This window comes from Alexandromys fortis, unplaced genomic scaffold (assembly GCF_014885135.2).
Source record: "Alexandromys fortis isolate MF-2015 unplaced genomic scaffold, M_Fortis_MF-2015_v1.1 scaffold_177, whole genome shotgun sequence".
Taxonomy (NCBI): Eukaryota; Metazoa; Chordata; class Mammalia; order Rodentia; family Cricetidae; genus Alexandromys; species Alexandromys fortis.
Genome location: NW_026068056.1, coordinates 3,319,916 through 3,344,142, shown reverse-complemented (window position 1 = coordinate 3,344,142; position 24,227 = coordinate 3,319,916). Strand labels below are relative to the sequence as shown.

The 24,227-nt window shown below is 47.8% G+C and overlaps 2 protein-coding genes across 2 annotated transcripts; both read left to right on the top strand.

Moving 5' to 3' along the window:
• Window positions 1-6,319: 6,319 nt before the first annotated feature.
• On the top strand, window positions 6,320-10,619 carry LOC126487246 (zinc finger protein 783-like). Its single transcript, XM_050119958.1, is given in 3 exon segments — window positions 6,320-8,174; window positions 9,232-9,431; window positions 10,323-10,619. Coding segments are annotated over 3 exon segments (1,266 nt in total). The 5' UTR covers window positions 6,320-7,405.
• Window positions 8,171-21,504, top strand: LOC126487236 (zinc finger protein 282-like). The gene is made up of 5 exons (XM_050119949.1): window positions 8,171-10,691; window positions 13,347-13,700; window positions 15,141-15,267; window positions 18,993-19,100; window positions 19,556-21,504. The coding sequence occupies exons 1-5, from the start codon at window positions 10,668-10,670 to the stop codon at window positions 20,641-20,643; spliced, it is 1,701 nt and encodes a 566-aa protein (XP_049975906.1). The 5' UTR covers window positions 8,171-10,667; the 3' UTR covers window positions 20,644-21,504.
• The last annotated feature ends 2,723 nt before the right edge of the window (window positions 21,505-24,227 follow it).

Below are 24,227 nucleotides of genomic sequence, written 5' to 3'. Positions count from 1 at the left end.
GGGGGGGGGGGCAAAAAAGAAGAAAAGGAAAAAAAAAGCTTCACGTCAGAGCTTTTGCCTAATGTGTGCAGCACTTTTGGTCAACCTCAGTACCACAAATATGCATATATACATAGATGTTTACATATGTTATTTACTATTCTTTGTGGCGCCATGCTTGGAGGATTTTTGTTTGTTTGTTTGTTTATTAAGGCATGTAGCAAGCAATAGCCTGAAACTTGGTATGTAGCTAAGGATGACCTTGAACTGGTTGTCTTGCTTCCTCCTCCCAAATGTTAAAATTACATGCCAGTCTTCATGCCCAGCTAATCTAATTTCTGTGGTTTTTTAGTGTAGTCACAGATTTGTGCAACTATTGCCAAAACCCATTCATTCATTCGTTCATTCATCAAGACAGGGTTTCTCTGTGTAATAGCCTTAGCTGTCCCAGAACTCCCTTTGTAGTTCCCTCTTTGTTATTTTGGTTTTTTGAGACAGGGTTTCCCTGTGTAACAGTCCTGACTGTCCTGGCACTTACTCTTTAGACCAAGCTGGCCTCAAACTCACCTCCACCTGCCTCTGCCTCCTGGATGCTGGGATTAAAGGCATGCGCCACCACTGCCCAGCATTTATTTTTTAATATTATTTATGTGTATGGGTATGTTGCCTGCATGTATATCTGTATAACACATGCATGTCTGGTGCCCAAAGATACTGGAAGAGGGTTTTGGGATCCCCTGATGTTGGAGTTATAGTTATGAGTTTCTATATAAGTGCTGCCAGCACCTGGTTTCTGCCCTCCCCCCTTTTTTCTTATTTATGGGTAGGGTTAAATTAGAAGAAATCTGTGTTCCCCCCTTTCCCACTGACAGTCATGCACTTAGATACCTGTAATTCCATGAGAGGAAAGTATCTAACACTCAGGACTCGGATAACAATAAAGAAACCCAGTGTGCTATGGCACTTTAACAGCCAAGGGTTCATATTCTTCCATATCTCCCTTTCTCTGTCTGGGCTTCTGAACCAGTGTCTTGTGGTGCTTTGTATGGTTTCTGTTTATAGTTCCTATAAAGAGCCAAATATATCACTTCAGCAACTCTATTCTACCATCTGCCAGTGAAGCAACTGTCTTTTTGTTGTTGCTGTTTTGTGTTTTGTGACAAGGTCCCATGTAGCTCAGGTTGGCCTCAAACTCAGTATGTCATCAAAAGATGGTCTTTGACTCCTGATCTCCCTCCCTAAGTGCTGGGACTGCAGAAGTGTGCCTCCACACCTAACTTACCTGTGTGTATGGAGAGATACAGGTATGTATCACAGTGCCCATGTGTGGAAGTAAGAGGAAAACTTTCCGGAGTTGGTTCTCTCCTTCCACTACTACATGAGTCCCAGGAAGGAACTGAGGTCATCAGGCTAGGCAGTAAATGCCTTTACCTGCTAAATCATCTCACTGGCCCTTATAGATATTCTGTATTGCTTTTATTATTATTATTATTATTTATTTTTTAAATATTAATTTATTTTTTATGCATACACTGTTCTGTTGGTGTGTATGCCTGCAGGCCAGAAGAGGGCACCAGACCTCATTACAGATGGTTGTGAGCCACCATGTGGTTGCTGGGAATTGAACTCAGGACCTTTGGAAGAGCAGGCAATGCTCTTAACCACTGAGCCATCTCTCCAGCCCTATTTATTTATTTATTAAAGATTTCTGCCTCCTCCCCACCACTGCCTCCCTTTCCCTCCCCCTCCCCCATTCAAGTCCCCCTCCCTCGTCAGCCCAAAGAGCAATCAGGGTTCCCTGCCCTGTGGGAAGTCTGAGGACCACCCACCTCCATCCAGGTCTAGTAAGGTGAGCATCCAAACTGCCTAGGCTCCCACAAAGCCAGTACGTGCAGTAGGATCAAAAACCCATTGCCATTGTTCTTGAGGTCTCAGTAGTCCTCATTGTCTGCTATGTTCGGTGAGACCGGTTTTAACCCAGGCTTTTTCAGACCCAGGCCAGCTGGCCTTGGTGAGTTCCCGATAGAACATCCCCATTGTCTCAGTGTGTGGGTGCACCCCTCGCGGTCCTGAGTTCCTTGCTCGTGCTCTCTCTCCTTCTGCTCCATTTGGACCTTGAGATTTCAGTCCGGTGCTCCAATGTGGGTCTCTGTCTCCTTTCCTCGCTTGATGAAGGTTAATATTCAGGAGAATGCCTATATGTTTTTCTTTGGGTTCACCTTCTTATTTAGCTTCTCTAGTCTGTATTGCTTTTTGAGACAGGGTCTCATTTTGTACCCCAGGCTTGCTTGGGGCTCATTTTGTGGCCACCTTGGTGGTCCTTCTGCCTCAGCTTTCCAAGTGCTGGCATTGCAGGCGTGTGATACCACACTGACTTCTTGTTGCTGTTATTTGCTTTTTTAAAAAAGTTATTTTATGTGTCTGTGTATGTATGCAGGTCAGGAAAATATTTGAAAGAGTTAGTTTTCTCCTGCCACCATGTGAGTCCCAGGGATGGAACTACAGGCTTGGCAACAAAGGGCTTTTACCTGCTGAGCGATCTTGCTGGCCTTATTTGCTTTTCAGTCAGGGTCTCACACCATAGCCCAAATTGGCTTGTAATTTAATATGTAGCCCAGGCTGGCCTTTAACTCATAGCAATCCTCCTGCCTCAGCCTCCTGAGTGCTTGGGTTGAAGGTATAAGCACCACACCTAGCTGAAGCAGCTGTCTCTGGGTTTGTTATGGAAATAACAATTTCAAGACCTAGCGACTGTTGCGTGTATAGTGTCTGTGAGTGGTGTGACCCGCTGGTGTCTAGCTCAGCTCCCTGGAATGTGAAAGAGACGTGGGAGCAGTATTGTCCGTTACAGATCCACTCTCGTGACTCTAGCTGGGTTCTCAGTTCCCCTGGAAGAGAAGTGCTGACGGAGGTTGTGGAGGCCCTGCTTAGGTTACTTTGTGTGTCTCACACATTGTCCTTGTTCCCTGCATTCTGTGTTCATGAAAAATCACACCGGTGAGTTCAGACTTGTAGAGATAGAGCCTCTTCTTTCTGTGATTGTGGATTCTCATCCAAATATGTGTTTCCAGCTGTCCTCAGCACATGTGGGTCCATGGTAGGAACCTTTGGCTGATTTCATATCAGACAGACTCCATCAGCTCTTTAACCATCAACCCTTTTGCTCATAGTATATCTTTTTCATAATAATTTGGTTTTTTATTTTGCTTTGTTTTGTTTTTGTTTTGGTCCTGAAAGACAGGAGAGAAGAAAGAAAGTATGAAGAATATATCTCACTTGGTACAGTGTTTTATCTAGCCTACATGAAGCCCTGGTTTGATTCCTAGCACCAGAAAAGTTGGGTATGGTGGTATATGCTTATAATCCCACCACTAGGGATGTAGATGCTGGTATATCAGAAGTTTAATATTCTCAGCCACATAGTGAGTTCAAGACCACCCTGGAATACATTTGAGACCCTGTCTCAGGAAGCAAACACAGACGGACAGTTGAGATGGCTCAGCAGTGGTAAAAGGTCCTCACCAGTGTGGTGAAAGGTACTTGCTGTGTATGAACCTGATAATATAAGCTCCATCCCCAGAACCTGCAGTGGAAGAAAACCAACTGCTGAAGGTTGCTTTCTGACCTACATACCTCCTCCCTCATCTGTTTGTCTGTCTCTCTGTCATACACACTCTCTCATTAGTAATTTTTTTTTTTTTAAGAAGGAAAGAAGGCTGGTGCCCAGCAATCAGGAGGCAGAGGGAAGTGTAGCTCTATGAGTTCAAAGTCAGACCAATCTACATGTTGTGTTCCAGGCCAGCCAGAGCCATATAGTGAGACCCTGTCTTCAAAACAAGACAAAAGCAAGAGGAAAAGAAAAGCAGAACTCTACTCCCCCAGCTCTGTTCCGTGAGAGGCTGCTTAGGCTCATTTTGGAGCCTCTAATAACCACAGTCACAGCCAGGTTGTAGGAGACTATTCTGGGAGGCCTGCCACAGCAAACACCATGAGCGGATCCAAGGGTAAGAAGAGGATAGGTGTGGAGGTGGAGTTGTCCTGAAAGAGTACTTAGGGGGCTGGAGAGGTGGCACAGCTGTTACGTGCTCTACGGCTCTTCTAGAGAAAACAGCACCCACATGACAGCTCATAACTGTAACTCCAGTTTGAGGGGATCTGACATCCCGACACAGACATACATGCAGGCAAAACACCAACACACAAGCAAGCAAACAAAAAAATTCCTTTAAAAAAAATATTTAAGGACATCAGAGCTCCAAAGATGATGTCTTCAGGGTGTCTTCTACTGTACCAGTGGACTCCCTGGCACTACAGAAGGTAGTTTGGGGGGAAAGACATCATTAAGTAGCCAGGTTTTAAAAAATTTATTATTTACGTTTACATTTATTTTTTATTTNTTTTTTTTTTTTTTTTTTTTTTTTTTTTTTTTTTTTTTTTTTTTTTTTTTTTTTTTTTTTGGTTCCTGTCCTGGAACTAGCTTCTTGTAGACCAGGCTGGCGTCAAACTCACAGAGATCCGCCTGCCTCTGCCTCCCGAGTGCTGGGATTAAAGGCGTGCGCCACCACCGCCCGGCTTACGTTTACATTTATTTTATTTTACACATGTTTGTGTATGGATATTTTACCTTCTATATATATATGTATACCATGTACATGTACCACAGAGTCAAGAAAAGGACATTAGACCTATGGTGTTGAAGTTACATCCCATTATCAGCCACTATGTGAGTGGATAGCCAGGTTCTTGATCCAGCTGTCATTCCTGTCTTGTATTCTCAGTTGATTACATGTTGGACAGAATTCTTATGGGCAAAGAGGCTTAAATGTAGCTCAGCATGGCAGAACACACTTCCAGTCCCAGCAAAGAGAGGCAGAGGCAGGTGGATCTCTTGAGTTTGAGGTCACAAGGCCTACATAGTTCTAAGGTAGCGAATGGTCTACATAGTGAGTTCCAAGGTAGCCAGGGCTATGTAGAGAGGCCCTGTGTCAAAACACAACACAAAAGAGGTTTTACAAGAGTAGAGCTGTGAGGGCAGTGGGCATAGCCACTGTATTTTCACATCCTGTCTTTGGTTTCCAAACCCAGGATCCGAAACTCTGCATTTAGTGTGGCTCTAGAGTCACTGGCCACCTGCCTAGGAGACCCCGGTATTGTTCTCAGTGATGTTGGTTTGTGTTTCTAGGAATTCCTCTGAGTCCAGAGCATGCCCCAAGTCCAGCCAGCCCTGACCTAGAGGAACCAAAAGAAAGGCAGGCACCTAAGCAGCAACAGCAGCCGCAGCAAGAGGAAGCAAGAGTTATTCTACCTGAGACAGACACTGGTAAGTGAGGACAGCTGGGCAGCAACACAGGCGCTCTCAGCGTAGGAAACAAGCAAATACTGAACTCTGCTGCAAAGACTCAGCCTCTAAGATGGGCCTTGGAGAGGTAGCTTTAGTCTCTTCAGTGCTCAGATGTCTGAAGAGCACTGTGGGGGCCTGGACATACCTGTCTGGCTGGAGTAAGGGGAGGAGTGTGAATGGGACCTGCTGGATCTTCTGCGGTGGCAATGCCAACATGGTGGTTGGTGTCCTAACTCCAGTGTGGCGCTAGGTTGACATGCTGTAGTTTCTCAGTGTTCTGAAAACCTGTTGAGAACGCTGACTTTTGTCACTCACCCAGGATCCTGTGTCTGCTCTGTTTACAGGCAGTTCTTGCTGGTCCTTTTCTGAGACTTACGCAGAGGGCACCGATCCTCATGCTCTCAGCTGTGCTTAACTTCTCTTCTTCTTCTTGATGCTGGCCTCATTCCCAGTCCTTGTCGCCTTCCTTATAGTGCTTTCTCTGCATTTCCCCCATGGCACATGACTTATTCCTTCTCTGTGTTCCTCTCAGTGTGTAAGCTCAAGCTTTTGCATAGAATTTGTAATATGAGACCTCAGGTAGGAGGGTAGTGTCCCTGACCATCACAACCTGGGACTCTGTCCTTGGGCCTTTCCAAACCTTCTGTTATTTTGAGGCTGATGAAGGTAGCATATGGAGAGAGAGGTTGTGAGCCTGGGCCTACATGTGACTGGGCTTGTGGCCTTACTAGCTCTGTTCCTACCTCAGAAGCCCTCCAGATGGATGCCTGAAGATTTCTTCCTCGCAGGCCCTTAAGCATGTCCAGGACCTGCTGGGGAAATGGCCATGTCTCCTGTGGTACTTGTGTCAGGAATGCCCTCATCTGATTCTCTCTCTCACAGGGACTCCAGCCAGCACCAGCACTTTACCCATCAAACAGGAGGGAGAATCCACAGAGGGAGAATGTCCACCCTCCCCTCCCACAGTCAGCCTGCCTTCTGTGGGACCAGGTGAGTGGCAGGAGACACTTGTGGCTGTGGCAGAGCTCATAACAGCTCAGAGGGACATTTGTGAGTAGCAGTCAGCCTGTGGTCAACTGGCCTAATGGAAAGTCCTGCTTGAGGACACGCTGCGTGTCTTAGGCGATGGTTTGCTAATGGCAGGAAGGCTGTTCATGTGGTGCTCTGGCACACAGGAACCCTGCAAGCTGGCCTGTCTAGATTCGCAGCTGTGACATCTGGCACTGCACGTTGACCTATGGTTTAAATGTACGGGCTGCACGTGAAGTCCATGTTTTTCTGATAGGGCTCAATGACAAGACCTTTGCTCTCTGCACCTGAGGACTACTATCCTCACTTCAGCCTGGGCTTTTCATGGCTCTGTCCCTTCACTTTTACTGTCTCAGTTCCACCCTTGCATCAGGTGAGACCTGCACTGGGCCCTTATAGGAGTCACAGGCTGATAGGACAGTAGAGGCTCCAGTGGATTTATTTGGGATGAGTGACACACAGGCAAGTCACTCCCATCCCCTCCCCTAGGCCACAGAGGTATTCTCTCTCTCTCTCTCTCTCTCTCTCTCTCTCTCTCTCTCTCTCTCTCTCTCTCTCTGGGGGTGAATATAGCTGACTGGCTTTAAAACCACAGTTTAGCCAAGGCTTGTCTTAAATTTGTGGCGATTCTCCCATCTCAGCTTCCTGAGTGCTGGGATTACAGCCACAAGGCCTCTTAATCATGGTCTGGAAGCAGTTGGGGCCCATGGGCTCCTTGTCCATCTCTATTGTAACTAGTATCATCACAACACTTAGAAGTGTCTCCCCACTATAGTCCCACCCATCCATCTTCCAGAGTCAAACCCTGGACTCCATAGGGTTCCTGGCTCCTCTTGGCTTCTGTAACTTTCTCCCTTCCCCGCTCTTCTTAGCTCATCTTCTAAGAATGAGCACAACACAGCAAACAAAGACCTGCCCATGGTGTCTGTGAGTAGGACCCCCTGACCTGCTCTGAGGATACTCATAGAAACTGGGCAAGGGAGAAGAGGCCTGAACCTGGAACAGGACCTGGATCAAATGGTGAGGGGAGCTGTGTGATTCTCTTGGAAACCAGTCATGATTCCTTTGCCAGGTGGTGGTGCTGTGACCATCAAGACAGAAGCACAGGCCGAGGATGAATCTGAGCAGCAGCTTCTGGAGTCCCTGAGCCAGTCCATGAGCCAGTCCCACAAAAGGCCCAGGACTAGAAACTCCAGACTGCTTCATGACCAGGGAGTGCCTAGGGTACTGATTAGGGAACCCCAGGCCGCAGTGGCTAGGAAGGAGCCACCCTGTACCCTTCCTCGACGACGACGACGACAACAACAACAGCGGGCATTCTCATGCCCTGACTGTGGGGAGAGCTTCCGCTTGAAAATTAATCTGACAATTCATCAGCGGACCCATGTAGAAGAGGAGGAACACAGGGAGGTTTGCAGTGATTTGCCTGTTGGGTCAGGGGAAAGCCACTCCACACTGGAACCAGGGGAGGTGGTGGTGCCTGGTCCTATCATCGGCTGGGTACCTCAGAAGCCCACAAGACACCGTTCCCTGATAAGCAGTGCTTTCCTGAGACAAAGGTCAACAGCTAAGGTTTACCACTGTAGTGAATGCCTGCTCTCCTTCCAGCGACGGAAGACCCTGATACTGCACCAGCGTCAGCACACAGGCATCAAGCAGGGCTGGCCTACCTGTCCCTACTGTGGCAAGGCCTTCCGCCGGCCCTCAGACCTCTTCCGTCACCAGCGCATCCACACTGGTGAACGTCCCTATCAGTGCCCCAAGTGTGGCCGGGCCTTCAACAGGAACCACCACCTGACTGTCCACATGCACACCCACTCATGAGGCCAGGCTATCCTGTGTTTCCTCATTTTGTCTGTCCACTTGGGAGCCCAGCCCTGAAGAGAAAGGCTGACCAGAGGAGCCTGCTATGGCACCTCAGGCTCTCCTGAGTACCCTGGTGGGATCTGCACTCTCAGGCCTTTCCCTTGTTCCTGACCTGACATTGTCCTTCATTCTGGAATGGCTTTGGAGAGTTTTATTGTTTTGTTTTCCACTCAAATACGAAGAAGTCACCCTTTTGGTGACTGTAGGTGTGTGATAGGTGCCTCTATCTCCTGATTCCTCTCTTTTGGACATTCCTGACTCGGGAAAGAATCTTTACCTTTGGCTGGTACTACAGTCAGTAGGAATAGAAAATTTTGTCTCTTCCAGGATGGGACAAGAGAGACCTTGGGGAGAAGGTTTGCATGGATGAAAATCAGCAGTCTACTTGAGAAAGAAAAGAGTTCACAGGTGGCTAAGGGAAGGCACTGGAAATTTGCATTTCTCATTTTTTTTTAATTATTTTTACTTTGTTGCTTTGAGAATGTTTTTCTTGGAGATCCAAAGCTGCCAAGGGACAGGAACTTTGTGCTACCTCCTCCATTTGGTGCTGACGGGGTGGGAGGGCCTGCTTAGTGTAGACTTGTTTTGGTGGCTTGGCTTGGCTGCTGTTCTGAAAGCAGGGGGCTCAGGTGTGTTGAATGCTCAGGGTGATTCTCACTCTCCTGCCTTCCCCTCGTGTGGCAGTTGCATCCTTTACTAGGAGTTGTGAGGGAAATGGAAGCTAGGAATGAGCCACTCCTCTCAGGTCTCAGGGTTGGTAGTGTGACCCTTTGTGACCTGCAAAAATGCCTGATGGAAACTAGAGCAAGCCCAGGAAGCCCTTGCCTGGGGGAACTCTGGGATGAAGCTAGGGACTCCTTCCACCCTCTTGAGCCTCATGTTCCTTGTCTCACAGAACAGCCTAGACGTCACCGTAGCGTAGTCTGTGTCAGGAAGTGCTAGACAAATGCCTATTTTGTCCATCCTTTTAAGTCTGGGTCTCTTCTCTTTGTTGATTTTGTGCCCTTTCTCCCCAGACAGACTCCTTCAGGAAGAACCTCTTTTCTTTTTCCAAGTGGCAGTTCCTTCGGTTTCTAGAAAGACTTTCCAGCCAAGCTGGTACTTGAGGGGCCTTTCAAAAGCACCAGCTGAAGCCCAGGGGTTTGAGGTGACAGTCTCAGACCACAACGTCTTGGGGATGGCTGGTTCATTTTGCCTCTTTGCCACGCCATGTTGGGTGCGGCCCACACAGCCTGGTAGGTCCCAGCTTTCCTGGTAGTTTGCTCTCGTTTGGCACTCAAACACCTGAGCATCATCAGGAGGGCTCCTAGGTACCATCATCTGGCTGTGCTATTTTCTGATGCCATTCAGACCCTTGCCTCTCAGAAGCCCTGAACAGATGAGGCAGAGGGTAGCTCTGCCATCATTCCTGGGCCAGGAATAAGTAGACAAGCCGTTTGGCAGTTCTGGATCCTCCATGCCTGCTCACCCAACTGTTTTCTAAGCCCCTCAAGCAAGACAACAGCTGTCAGTAAGCGCTCAGACAGGATGTGTACAGTATATCTGTTTCAAGCATAATCCTCAACTGCAAAAGCTCATCCCTGCTGTTAGGGAGGTGCTGGGCTGAGGTTCCTGGGCCTCTTTTCTAATGCTAAATGCTCCCTGGAAACAAGTATTCGACGTTTAAAGCACAAAACAAATGTGGGTGGGGAAAGTGGGTGCTGTGTAACCTTGGTTGATCTTGGGCTTGAGTGATTTTCCTGCCTCTACCTCCAGAATGCTAGGATTTACTTGCCTGCGCCATAATGCCCAATTGGGCTTACTGCGTTTGTCCTGGAATTCATTAGGACACATTAAAGAGTGTTTTGAGTTAAAAATGAACTGAACGAAGGCTGCTTGTTGAAGGAGCCCAGCAATGGTGTCTAGATTTGATCCCAGAGTCTACTGGCTCCCTCACTTTTTAAAACAAAGAAATGGTTGGCCCATATGGCTCTAAGAACTATGATGGTGGAAATCTTAGCCTAATTGGTGCTCTATAAACACGTTTGAATAACTACGTGCTTGTGGCCTAGTTTGTACTGAGTAGTCTGAGCTGATGATCACTGTGGTTCGCTTGGCTCCTCCGCAGGTGGAGCTCGTACACCTGCGCTCACACCTGCAGGGTGGAGACAACGCGCCCGCACGCTGCGGGCTGGTGCTTCGGCTCAATGGAGTCTGGGCTCTGTGCAGCCAGGAGGCGGGACCTCCATGGCTAGCCAATGAGGAGCCTGCTTGTGGAGGGTGGGGCCTGCCATCCAGCCGCGGGAGCAGTGGAGGGGCAGCTGAGACAACGCTGGCTCACGTCTCTGTACGTTCTGTCCCGAGGCTATTTGCCCCGGACGGTCGTCCGAGTCTGTTGCGTGTGGGCAAAAAGGACCGTCGGTAGGGAATATCGCAGCGGCAACTCTGAGACGAGGCAGGATCGCGCGCAGCCATGACCGAGGCGGCCGCTGCTCCGGTAAGGGCGGCCCGCACAGACCATGTGGGGATGCGAAACGGTCTCTGAATTTGCCTGGAACACATCTTATCACCTCCTGAAATTGGGTTGAGCTCGGTAGAGTCTCAGGGAGGAAGACTAGGATTCCTATGCCTACAGGATAAAGCTCTTGTCTCTTGTCCGGGTTTTGATCATTCATAATATAAGCCAATTGAGCTTAACCAGGAAATGTCTGGGCCCGATACACTGGCTGTGGATGTTTTAACTCCACGGGACTCCTTTTCCGGGATTTCTCCACCATTATTGGCCATCACAGATCTATTCCTGAGCTAAGGCCCCTCCAGCTAGCCCTTTTGGTCCTGGGAGCCATAATCTTGTCCTTACGGGGGTTCCATGGGTTTCAGGCCTGAACTCGATTACATTCAGGGTGGATGCATACACCCTCACCTGCTATTTCCCAATAACCCCCGGGAAGATTTGCTACTGTAGTTGGTAGGGGGGAGTCATCGTTATAGAGGATGTTGGTTAGGTGTGTTTTAAGCTCAGGCTTGACCTATTGGCTTCCAACTCGTGTGAATGAACTGCTGAGATGCTGTCTCTGAAGGTAGAGGTCATCTGCTAGCTATAGCTTTGCAGTAACTTCAGAGACACTTCTAGGTGCCAGACTTGTGGCAAGGGTCAGAGAGAAACGAAGATATCTGACCCCTATCTGTGAAGACTCCTCCCAGCCATAGTCAGTGGTCAGACCCCAGGATGGCACCATGGTGCTGTGAAAGAAGGGAGGAAAGGATAGGTGTCAGTGACAAGTATCCAACTGTGTGGGGCACTTTGCTGTGTCTTTTTATGGAAGATGTCTTGGAGACATCACAAAAGTAGATTAATTTCAGTCTTTGGCTTATAATATATAAAAATCCTGGTCAGTAGTCTGGAACCTTTGTGTTTATTAGTAATACAGTATAAGGTAATGCCATGCAACCTGAGAGCTGTTTCATACCTGTAGCTTATTTCATTCTTGACCACCTAAGAGAGAGAAAGTCATGATGTCCTTGTAATTGAGAACACAAAGCCTTAGGGGGAGTAGTGTATCTTAGCCCCAACCTGCACAGAATCCAGTTCTGGAAGAGACCTGCTATCCCCACAGAGGAGCTCCTTGCTCTTTCATTATTTCGTTATACATGAAGCACTCACTGCCCAGCTCCTTTAGACAGGGTATTTTCGGGGTTATTTCCTTTTGACTATGATGCTTGCTTTCAGCTTTCTCTGGCCCCTGCTTACTGGCAGCTAAGATCAAGCCTTCCAGTGTGGTGACTATTCAGGGGCTGGTTGATGAGGTACCTCAGGCACAGAGACTTTGTGTCCAACTTAACACAAGCAGGAGTCGTCTGAGAGGGGGGAACCTCAACTGAGGAAATATCTCCAAAAGGTTGGGCTGTAGACAAGCCTGAAGGGCATTTTCTTAGCTAGTGTTTGGTGTGGGAAGGCCCAGCCTATTGTGGGTGGGCCACATCTGGGCTGGTGGTCCTGAGTTCTATAAGAAATTAGGCTGAGAAAACCATGAGGAACTAAACACTTCTCAATGGCCTCTGCTTTAACTCCTGCCTCCAGGTTCCTGCCCTGACTTCAGTGATAGACAGCGATGTAGAAGTGTAGCAAAGGAAATCATTTTCTAGTCAAGTTGCTTTTGGTCGTGGTGTTTCATCGCTACAGCAGAAACCCTAACTAAGACACCTAGTATCTCGGGCAGGTCAGGAATTCACACAGCGTTAGAATCACTGTGGGGGAAGCTGCTGTGAGAGGAGGTGAGGGTACTGGGCGGTGGTGGCGCACACCTTTAATCCCAGCACTCAGGAGTTCAAGACCAGCCTGGTCTACAGAGCTAGTTCCAGGGCAGCCAGGGACATATTGAGAAACCCTGTGTGGGGGAGAGGAGGAGCTGAGATTGCCATTGGGTATGCAGGTTTTGTAGTCTTGTTGGGCTGTGTCTCCAGAGGACAAAAAGGTGGTCAGTAAAAGTAGAGTAGTAGGGTTGGGGTTTTCTTTGGGTTGCCAGCCAGCTCCCAAATAAAGACACAGAGACTTATTAACTATGAATGCTGGGCCTTAGCTTAGACTTATCCCACTAGCTCTTTTATGAATTTAACCTGTTTATGTTCATCTACGTTTTGCCTCGGGGCTTTTTTTTACCTTTCTTTCATTCTGTCTGCCCTACTTTCCTGCTTCCTCTGTATCTGGCTGGCCCCTGAGCCAAAATTCCTCCTTCTTACTCTCCTTGCCCAGAAGCCCTCCCCATACCTCCTCCCTTGCTATTGACCAATCAGGTGCCTTAAGCAGGCAAGCAACACATCTTTACATAGTTCAATATTTGACAACATAAACAAATCTAACACATCTCACATCTTTGCATAGTTAAATAAATATTACATCTTTGCATAGTTAAATAAATATTCTGCAACAGAGCAAGATTAAATCTGGTATACATTTGAATGCTCACTATTTAATTTTCCATTGCAGTGACTCTAGGTTCAGTATTCTTCCCATGAAGGTTCTGTAGGGTCTGGTGTCTGTTGTCTTTGACTGGAGTCTGAACCCATTCCAGAAGATCCTGATCTTACTGTACTGAGAACAATTCTTGGCCTTCTTCTGGAAGCCAACCCATCTCCTTGTCTCTGGTCACAGGACTGGCATATGGGGACTGACCTCCAACAACAGGCCCAGATCCAGTCTGCGGAGATCTCCCTTTTAGCCATCCTGGCTGCTGTTCAGGTGGTGGAGAAGAAAACAGAGTCCCAAGCTGTCCATCTTCAAAGCCTGGAAATACGAACAGGGTCAGCTGAGAAGAGGCTGGCTGACTTTGAGAAGACAGCCATGGAGCTCAGCAGCCAGCTGGAGGGCAAGTGGGCCGTGCTGGGGACCCTGCTGCAGGAGTACGGGCTGCTGCAGCGGCGGCTGGAGAACCTGGAGAACCAGATGCAAACCCGGAACTCCTGGGTCCTGAGGCTGCCCGCTAGCAGCAAGGATGAAGCCCCCAAGGTATTCATAGAGTAAAGGGAGGCCTCCAGTCAAGTACAGTGAACCTTAAGAGCTTTTTAAAATGTCAGGAGGGTGTGACATTGGCAAGTTGTCTGCTTAGGCAGTAGAGTGAGTTGTTGGGAAGGACATGTTTGAGCAACAGCAGTTATCCCAGAATGGTTCCCCCCACCTTTTTTTTTTAATTGAAAAGAATTGTTTTCAGTTGGTGGCACACACCTTTAATCCCAACACTCAGAGGCAGGGGCAGGTGGATTTTAGAGTTCAAGACAAGGCTGGTCTACAGAGTGCCAGGATAGCCAGGACTACACAGAGAAACCTTGTCTCAGAGGGGAAAAAAAAAGAAAATGAAAGAAAGAAAAAAAATTGTTTTCATACATTATATTTTGATCATGTTTTCCCCTCTCCCTAATTCCTCCCAGAGCCTTCCTATCTTCTTACCTACCCAAATTTACATTCTTTTCTCTCTTTTAAAGAACAACAACAAAAAAAAAAAAAAAAAACCCACACCAAAACAGCTGGGCAGTGGTGGTGCACATCTTTAATCCCAGCACTTGGGAGGCAGAGGCAGGTGAATCTCTGAAAACTACGCAGAGAAACCCTGTCTCGAAAACACACACACACACACACACACACACACACACACATGCAGATACCAAAATATACAAGCAAAAGACTAATAAGATAAAAGCATGTCTAAACAAAGTAAAATTAAGCAAAGTCAATAAAAATACCATTTAATTTGTTTTATGTTGTCTAACTACTGGACGTGGGATCTGCCATGAAGTGTGTTAAATATACCCAGTGAGATGCCACTGAAAAACTGCTCATTCCTTTGCTATCAGCTATTAACTACAGATAGCTTCTTAGTTAGGGGTGGGACTTCCCTCCATCTCTGCAAGTTCACATGGACATCAGCCTGGCTGTGTCTGGAGGACACTGCTGCCCTGGAGTTGTCCTCTGACTCCCACAGTCTTTTTTCCTCCTTTTCCACATAGATCCCTGAGCCTTGAGGGGAGGGCTGATGAAGATACTCCATTCAGGACTGAATGCTCCAAAGTTTCTCGCTCTGCACGTTGTCCAGTTGTGGGTCTTTGCTAGTTCTCACCTTCTCTGATGATGGCTGGATGAGGCACTGATCTGCGTCTCAGCCTGGTGTGGCCACTGGGGGGATCTTTGGTAGAAAGTGTTCTGTATAGACAGCTGACACAGAGGAATGGAGGTGGGCTAGAAGGGAAGGCCCCAGGATGACTTTCGAAAGAGGAAATCTAAGAAAGCGTCTCCATTCAGCTTCTAACCGAAGATGCAGGTGTGCAATGGAGCTGGGAAGACACTTTTCTGTGGAAATGTGGGCAGAGGCTAGCATTTGGTCAGTGGTGCCCATAATTTTGGAGCCGTTTCTGGCTGTTCTCTGAAAGGGTGTGGGGATTTGTATTCCTCCAGGTTTCTATAACTACTGAAGAGGTGGCTGAGTGTTTCCCTGAGCAACAGGAAGGCAGCCCAGAAGACTGGCAGAAAGAGCTCTGCAAGGACGTAGCAAAAGAGAGCCGTGAGGTGCTGGGTGCTCTGGGTAAGAGGCTTCCAAATGTGTTTCATTGTTTTCCTCGGTGTGTTGAGACCTTTGGATCTGAGAGCCAGAGCAGATTGGTCTTAGAGGCTTTAGAAGATATCTTTAATTCCCATCTTTAGAATTAAGTGTAGACATGTTTCTGTTTTGTATGTACGGGTGGTTTTGCCTGCGTGTGTCTGTCTATGTATCTTATGCATGCCTGGTGCCTGCAGAGGCCAGATTACCTGGAACTGGAGCTGTAGATGGTTGTGAACTGCCATGTATGTGCTCAGAACTGAACCTGAGTCCTCCGGAAGGGTGTTCAGTGCTCATAACCACTGGGCCATCTCCAGCCCCATGGGCATGCTTTGTGAAGATATCTCAGGTCTGAGAATTGAGGGCTCGCAGTAAACACTAGGTCCTCCAGCCTCGTGTTCAGAAGTGTGTTATTATGTGATACTTGATTAGATCTGGAATTTTGTAGCTACATCCTCAGCTCTTGCATCATCTTGGAGCTTGCAGGAAGGTTAAATTGCTTATCCAAGACATCAGTGGAGACACACAGATTAGAATCTGCTCCTCACTGTCCAGTTCCTCTCAGTTCATTTCTGTGGAGTGGAGGCCTCCCCTGCTGTTTGTCCCTCTAGGACTTAGTTTGTAACTATACTTATTCTTATTCCACCACTGAATTTTGCTGTCAGTCCAGGAACTGTGGGAAAGGGTCAAAAGTGAGGCAGACAGTTTATCACCTCCATCAGACTTCTGATGCCCCAGCTCTTCAGCCTGCTTCCACCAAGTGTGTTCTCTTTAGGGAAGGAGCCGAGTCTTAGTTTGCTATTTCCCTTCCACGCGGTGCCTGGCACACTCTAGGGTGACACACAGCGAGAGTGAGAGCTCAGTTTTCCTTCTCCTCGGTAACAGCACTAAGGTGGAGTGCAGATCACAAAGCTGTTTGCTTTCCTTTGCTTTCCCGCTGCTAGAGACTGAACCTAGTGAATGCTATGGGAAGCCCCCTCCCACTGAGTTATAGCTCCAGCCTTTTTTCCTGATAGGATCTTACTCTAACCCAGACTGGCCTGGAAGTTACTGGGTGACTCTGGCTGACCTTGAATTTGGGCCTCCTACCTCAGCCTCTGGAGTACTGGAATTCTAGGTGTGAACCACCCTGTCTTTTTGAAAGGTGAAGAAATCCTTAGTTCAAATGAAAGAAACAATAGAAGAAGAGACCACTCCTGCTGAAAGGGGATAGATTCCCTGTTTGCTCAGAACAAAGGTACCATTCCATGTTGGAGGTATGTGTGTGTCTGCATGTGCCTGTGATGTTAGACCCCCTAGAAATGGAGCTAAGAATCAGTGGTGAGCATCCCCATGTAGGTGCTGGGAACCAAACCCAGGTCTGCTGTAATAATCCTCTCTCAAGCCCATTCCCTTGTTTTTAGATTTTTACTATATTTGAGGAGAAAAGCCCTCATTTGAAGGGAGCTAAATTAAGAAAGAACACACTGACTGGTTGGCAAGTTGCACTGAGGTTAAAAGTGTTTTGGGGGTCCCTGCATGGGTGGGGATACCACAGAGAGGGTACAGTGCCAGGATACAGAAATCAGCCAGTAGCACTTGAGAATGGAGTATAAGCAGGAAGGGCTTGCTTAGTAGGTAGTGACACTTGTTGGTTCACCGAGGACCCATGAATGGGTGTTGGCTGGTCTGTCCTTGGAGGTGCCCAGAACTTTTCTGTGGATGGGTGTCCTCAGGGGACTTAGGATTGCCTAGCCTTGGATGGTCCTTGCTGTCTTACCAGTCACTCCTTCCTCCAATAGCTTCTCCACTGTCATTTGGTGTAAGCTCGCTTTATTTTCCAGAGGCAGCTCTTCCTGCCAAATTTCTGAGGATCTTCAGTCGGTAAGCATGGGCATTACAGTTTCAACATGTTTAAGTGATTTGGACACCTTAGAGTCTGAGAAGCTGGTTAGAGGGTCACCTGGCAGGGGCTGATGAGCCTCTAGCCTTTAGATTATGCAAGTGCATTTTTATATGAATGTGTTTTTGCTCAGTAGTGCAGAGGTCAAACATTCTCTCTCTGGATACGGTCTTGCTATTAGATCTGGCTGGCCTAGAACTTATATAGACCAGCCTTGAGCTTGTATCTGTCGTTCTGCCTCTGCCTTCTAAGTCCTGGGATTACAGTTGTGCACCACCAGGCTCAATTTAAAAGACTTCTCGTGGACTGGAGAGTGCTCTGAAGCTAAGAGCACATGCTGCTATCTAAAGGCTCTGAGTATGATTCCAGCACCTGTACTCATATACCCTATACCCATATAGGCATCTGTGAGCTCCAGGGGATAACACTGCACTTGTGTGCACAGATACATATGTACAATATTTTTTTAAAGCCTCTCTTTATTGGCTACCTCCCCCATCTTAAGCCCCTCCCAGCATAGCTGCTGTTCTTATTATTGGTGTACATACTCAGAGACCTCACAATGTGTGTGTGTAAGTTAGAAGATAACTTGTGGGAATCACTTTTCTCCTTCTAATATGTGGGCTCCAAGAATTCAACTCAGGTCATCAGACTTGGTAGCAAGTGCTTTACCCAGGTGGTATATTACTGTTGACTTCGTTTTCCAAAGCTTGAAGTGCTTCCTGTTAAAAACGGAATTTTCCAGCTGTTAGGTTAAAATTATGGAAGCAGCCTGTGTAGGGGAGGTGGGTACTTGTGGTTGGGGAGCATCTTCTTAGTATGATTGGACCACAGGTGCCACCAGAACAATGGAAAGCTGACCCTGTATTTCCAGGTCCAAACTTAGAACAATATTGAAGTATGTGATTGGTAGCTAGATAGTTGTGGCTTGAATGGTTTCCTCTTTTAAGTTTCTTAACATTTATTCATTGGGGGAGAGCATGCATGATGTGCTGTGCTATGGATATGGATCTTAGAGATTGGAACAAACTAGTGAGGTCACGTGACCCTTGAAGGACACCTATCCTAGGGTACTGTGTTACTTAGGCTGCCAGAGACTGATAAAACCCACATTCCCACATTCCAGCACTCAGGAGGCAGAAGCAGGTGGAACTCTGTGAGTTAGAGGGCAGCCTGGTCTACAGAGTGAGACCCTATCTCAGAAAAAAAAAAAAAAAAAAGCTAGTAGGAACCGGGTGTAGTGGTGCACCCAGCCTGGTCTATAAAACAAGTTCCAGGATAGTCAGAGCCACAGAGAAACCCTGCTTTGTGGGGAAAAAAAAAAAAAAAAAAAAAAAAACTAGCAGGAGGGGAAGAATTGCCCTTTTTTCTTAGTACAATGCATTTATTTCCAATTTAACAAAGTTCAGACTTATAGACAATAAATATTGATCCATTTAAATCTCTTGTAGGTTTTGTCTTTTCGCATACATAAATGAAGTAAGCTTCAGAGAGGTTGGGTAAATCACAGAGATCATGGAGCTGGAAAAGTCTGAGCCTTTATTTAATCCTGTTGTTTATCTGCTTGAAGTGTTCTCAAAATATGCTCTGTATTCTGGAGGGATCTGTGGGCCCAGGCAAACTCGAGCTGTTCTTCCCTACAGGAAGACGGGTGGTGTGATGAAAGGCTGCTGGTCGTGGTTATTCAGAAGCCTTGTACCTCAGCTCTCCTGACTCCTATCATACTGTATTTTATTCTGCCTTTCCTGGGCTCTGTGATTCTTTTGGGAGTTCCTTGTGGTCACTAGAGGTTGTGACATCTGATGCCCTCGGGGCTTCTTTTCCTTAGAACCAGGCCAGCTGGAATCACCCCCCAGTGTTCTCCCCTGGATCAAGCAAGAGGAAGAGGCACATGAGAAGAGTCTGCGAGAGACAACCAGTGCCTATCTGTGCTCAGGTGAAGCCCAGGGATAGGCTGTATATCTGAGTCTATGAACACCTCCAGGGGGCTTTCTGTATTCATGTCTGGAAGTGGCAGCGAGCACGTATCCTGTGTTGTCCTGTTGTCTCTGCACCAGAATCAGAACCAGGATGTGGTAGGCAGGCTTTCTCATTCTTGGTCTTGGTGGCACATATCAGGGGCTGCTGTGGAGCTGCTCTTGGGAGCTGTTGAAGTATCGATGAGAAGAGGCCTTAAGCAGAGGTACACAACTTAGCTGTTAGGGCATTTGGATGACATGCAGATGGTACAGAGTGGGCCTCTGGCAGAAGGCAAGTGGGAGATACAGAGGGAGGGCCTTCAGTGACAGGGTCATGTGAGCCTCAGGCCTTCCATACCAAAGAACAGGGGGATCAGGCAGCCCAGCTCCAGACCTGTGGCAGGAATGGCTCATCTCTGTCTCTCCCCACCAGAAACCTGGCTAGCTAACAAGAAAAGGATCCTGGAGGGAGAGTCCGTGCTACCAGACCCAGTGTGGGCAACTGAAGGGAGCTCCAGCAAGGAGGACTTCGAGAGGAGAACCTGTGGGGACCTGCTCCCCGTTTCCAGAGAGAGAGAGGTGGCCTCCCTCCCCCGAGGCTCTCAGAGTCAGCCTGTGCCAGCTACTGAGGGCACTGAGAATGGCCAGGACTTCGTTGTCAAAGAGCTCAGCACTCAGCTTGTGCACCCACACCATGGATCTTCGCCCTTTGCCAGTCTCCAGTGCCCCCAGAATGCCACACAGCAGGTCACTCTCACCAGGAACCGTCGTGCATCCACAGCCCAGCGTGCCTACACCTGTGTCCAGTGTGGCAAGAGCTTCGTCCACCAGTCAACACTTACCACGCACTACCGCACACACACAGGGGAGAAGCCTTATAAATGCGCTGAGTGTGAAAAGCGGTTTGGCCGCCTGTCCACACTGCTGGAGCACCAGCGCACCCACACGGGAGAACGGCCCTTCCCGTGTGCACAGTGTGGCCGTCGTTTTGGGCGCCTGTCCACACTGGTGGAACATCGGCGCACACACACGGGTGAGAAACCATTTCCATGCACCCAATGTGACAAGCGTTTCACACGCCTGGCCAATTTGACAGTGCACCAGAGTGTGCACTCTGGTGAGCATGCTTTCCAGTGCACCCAGTGTGGCTCCTGCTTCACGCACAAACCTAGTTTCCTACGGCACCTGCGCAGCCACTCTCAGGAGAAGCGTTTTACCTGCGGCCAGTGTGGCAAGAGCTTCACCTGTCGCTCCTGGCTGGTGCGCCACCAGGGCAGTCATGCCCGCTCAGCCTCCTCTGCTTATGTGGCTGGTGAGAAGAGCTCACCAAGCTTTGAGTCACCTACAAGTCTCCTTAAGGGTGCAGCTAGGGGAAAGTTTTCCAGTGACCCTTCTATCCCCCCCAGATCCAAGGACACTAAGGCCTATGGCAGAGGTCAGCAGCTCAGCGACCATGGTCAGGAAGGTCTGGTGGGATCTCTGCATAGCTGTCTGTCTGTAAAAATGGAGAATGCAGGGTAGCACCCAGAGAATCCCTAATGAGGCAACATAGGGCTTCTGGGTCCCCTTGAACTCAAGCTGCTTCTCCCAAGGGACACTTCTTGGGTCAGATGTGTGGTACCTGCCATATGTAGGCTTCCCAGGGGATGGTTCTCTCCCATGGACTGCAGGTGCTAAGTGCCCCTGAGATTCTTGCTGCAGGGAAGGTTCCTCTCCCGAAATGTTGCAGAAACAGAGGTGAAGGAAGAATGAAGCATGAGTCTATCTGCCGTCAGCAGCAGAGGCCCTGACTCTGGCTCCCTGATATCACTGTCTCAGCAGTTCAGGCAGCAGCGTGGGCTTTTCACCCAGCAAGGGTTGCTGACGAGTTAGGATTGCTACAATTTTGAAAAGTTGAGTTGTTCTGCTTCCATCTGAGCAACTCTATTCAAAACTAGTTTCCAAGAGTTCCAGAGGGCAGGGCTGGGAATGTGACTTATCATTGTTCATCTGGCATGCATGATGGAACCATGGTTCAGTCCACACTTCAAGTTAAACTGGCTGTGAGGGCACCTACCTGTGATCTAGCATTCCTGTTTATGCTGAAGGGTCAGAAGTTCAAGGTCGCGTCCCTGTTTAAAGAAACAAAATATCCCTTAGGAGTTCAAGGACAGAGTTGGCAAATACCCCACATCTCGCCAGTGGCCCCATGTTTTAGAATAAATGCATGTGTGTTCCCGAGGGCTCCTTCTGGAGGGGAACTGTGTCGTTGTCTCCACTTTGGAAGAATGTGGCTAAAAGACCTGTGCTGCTCGCTATCTCTCTGGTCTTTGTCTACATCTGGGGGTAGTTTTCACATATTCACTTAAAACCTATAAATAAATATTTAGGAAGAACTGTAAACCCTTCCCCTTGTCCTGATGATCCTGCCCAAGTTTGCTTGTTTATTTTGCAGTAATATTATTTAGCTCCAGATTTGGGTAACAGTGAGTTATTTTCAACTGTGTGTCCATGTTGAAGTTCTGAAAGAAAACATGATGCAAAGCACCATGGAGTCAGGCTTGGGTGGGGTGGCTGATGGCCTGAAGGGCGCTGTGTCTGGGCCATCGGAAGTACAATTGCCTGCAGCTCTGGCCTCGATGGACACACACACATGAAGCATATACATGTCTGCCATGTGCACGTAAATACAGAAGCTGTGGGATGGGTGGTAAGGGCTGTCCATAAGGTGGCCCCATACACTGTTCACTTCCCGCCTCCATATTTATATATTAACTTGCATCAATCCTGAGGTCTATTGATTATAAGATAACCTTTATTTTCTACTTCTCTAAGCAAAAAAAAAAAAAAAAATCTGTAGCCCTGTCCTTATGATTTACCAATGCAAGTTAAGTGCACCCCAGCTGCAGCTGTATTCTCAGTGTGAGCGAAGTGTCAGGCTCTCCTGGGGAGATCTTGAGCAGATGTCTCCCCCCTCCCCAGGTGCTAGTGGCACCTCACTGTTACTTTGCACCCTTTAGAGCCTTTACATGACACACACATCCCACACTCAGCATGGACCCTCATAGCAACCCCAGTGCCATTTTAAAGGTCCCGTAGTAGCCGGGCATGGTGATACACGCCTTTGGTCCCAGCACTGGAGAGGCAGAGGCAGGCTGAGCTTTGGGTTTGAGGCCAACCTAGTCTACAAATCAAGCTCTAGAACAGCTAAGTCTTTACACAGTGAAACCCTGTCTCAAAAAACAAACAAGAAAACCCACCCTTAACATGGAAAGTACTCCTTGATGAGCAAATGCCTCTGTAGAACACAAGTCCCCAGCTGCTCTGTCATACTAGGGGGACAAGGACTTTGAAACTAGGCCTGTTCTGCAGTGCCTTCCTCAGGGAAGCGATCACTTCCCAAACACCCGTCAGGGTGAGGACGCCAGGGGTCCTCCCTCACAAAGGGCTTGCATCTGGTTGCATTAATCTCAAAGAATGAACAAGTTTTGGGAAAGTGCTATGGGAGCTAGGACTAGAGCCTGGTAGAATGTTTGCCTAGAATTCACACAGCTGTGGATTTGATCCCCAGTACCATATAAACTCGCAGCTATGGTGTAGACCAGTAATCCAGCAGTTGGCATGTGGAGGCCAAATGATCAAGTTCATCCTTGGTTTCATAGGGAATCCAGGGCCAGCCTCACAACTTAAAACGCTGTCTTCAACAAGTCCTGAAGCCGGCCTGGACTATGTAGTTTGATCACCTCAGAAAAAAGTCTTACGTGACAGGAACTGAATGTTTGAAAACAGGAAGTGGGAATGCTCAGGGACAGGGCAGGAACGACAATCTAGTCCAGGGTAAAGGTGCTGGAGTTTGACTAGTCTGAAGTTTGAAGCCTGAAGAGGTTGGGTTTGGGAGAGCTGTGGAGAGAACAGGTCCTGTGTCTGAAGCTGTGGAGCTGGTAACGAAAGAAAAGCCTTTCCCTCTCTGCTTGATCTACCCAGAAACGAGGCAGTCCGGCACACACAAAGGCCAACCCAGGCTTTCCTCACCATGATGGACCATATGTTCTTATACTGTGACCTAAGATAAATCCTTCCATTAGATTGCTTCTGTAGATGTTCTGCCAGAGTACCACAAAAATAACTACTGTATTCCCCTTCTGCTCTTTTGTTACTTAGATATGCTGAGTCCATGTCTTGCATTGCAATAGCCCAGGCTGGCCTGAAGCTCCTGACTCAGCCTGTGAGGTTTACAGTGTGAGGAACCCTGCTTGACTTCACTATTTACATTGGCCCTTCCTCTTTCCCTTCTTTGGCCTCGTTTCTTCATAGCCCTTTGTCTGGCCTACAGCCATTTAATTATCTTCCTCCAGGACAAAATACACAAGACTGGGACCTTTTGTTCCTGAACAAAACCACCCGGCTTGCCTTAGATAATTACCAAATCTATTCACTAAGGAGTGGACAGATAAGTGTTGTAAAGGCACTGGGTGTGGTGGTACGCACCTTTAGTCCCAGCTCTCCAGAGGCGGAGGCAGGCAGATCTCTGTAAGTTCGAGGCCAGCCTGCTCTACCTATTGAGTTCCAGGCCAGCTAGAGCTACAAAATAATAATACCTTGCCTCAAAAGCTATGAAAGCTGGCAAAGCTGAGGCAGACACTTGGGGTGATGATAGCCGAAACGTATGTTTCAGAAGAAAGCTGTACTATACCTGTTATTCCTTTATAGCTCTTCATTCTCGACTTATTTTAACGCATCTAGTTTCTTCTATATTTGCTTACAAGTCTCACCCCTGTCATCATCTGGTTGGTGCAGGTGGTTAACTTTAGGCTTGAGTTTATAATTGGAAACCATTATACAAACCAGGATTGCCAATATGCTGCTACAATGTCCCTGTACTATTCCTTTTAAGGTGGTACCTGTTACCTGTCAAATCTCTATAGAAATAAAATTATCTGAGTCATGTTAGCCCAGTGCTTTGAAGTCGGCACCTATGGAGCAGTGAAACTGAAATAATAATAAGTTTTAGGCAGTCATAGACTGAGGGCCATTTCTTCTGAACCTTGTTGCTCAGAAATGGCTAAGAGAGTTGCAATGGGCTGGAGAGATGGCTCAGTGGTTAAAACTTCCAGATGGGCCTGGGT

What these genes read in the sequence shown, in the direction of transcription:
- LOC126487236 (XM_050119949.1), top strand. Translation starts at nt 10,668, where the DNA reads ATGACCGAGGCGGCCGCTGCTCCG. An exon ending in CCGAGGCGGCCGCTGCTCCG is followed by an intron (nt 10,692 to 13,346) that starts GTAAGGGCGGCC and finishes CTCTGGTCACAG; the next exon opens with GACTGGCATATGGGGACTGA. An exon ending in GCAAGGATGAAGCCCCCAAG is followed by an intron (nt 13,701 to 15,140) that starts GTATTCATAGAG and finishes GTATTCCTCCAG; the next exon opens with GTTTCTATAACTACTGAAGA.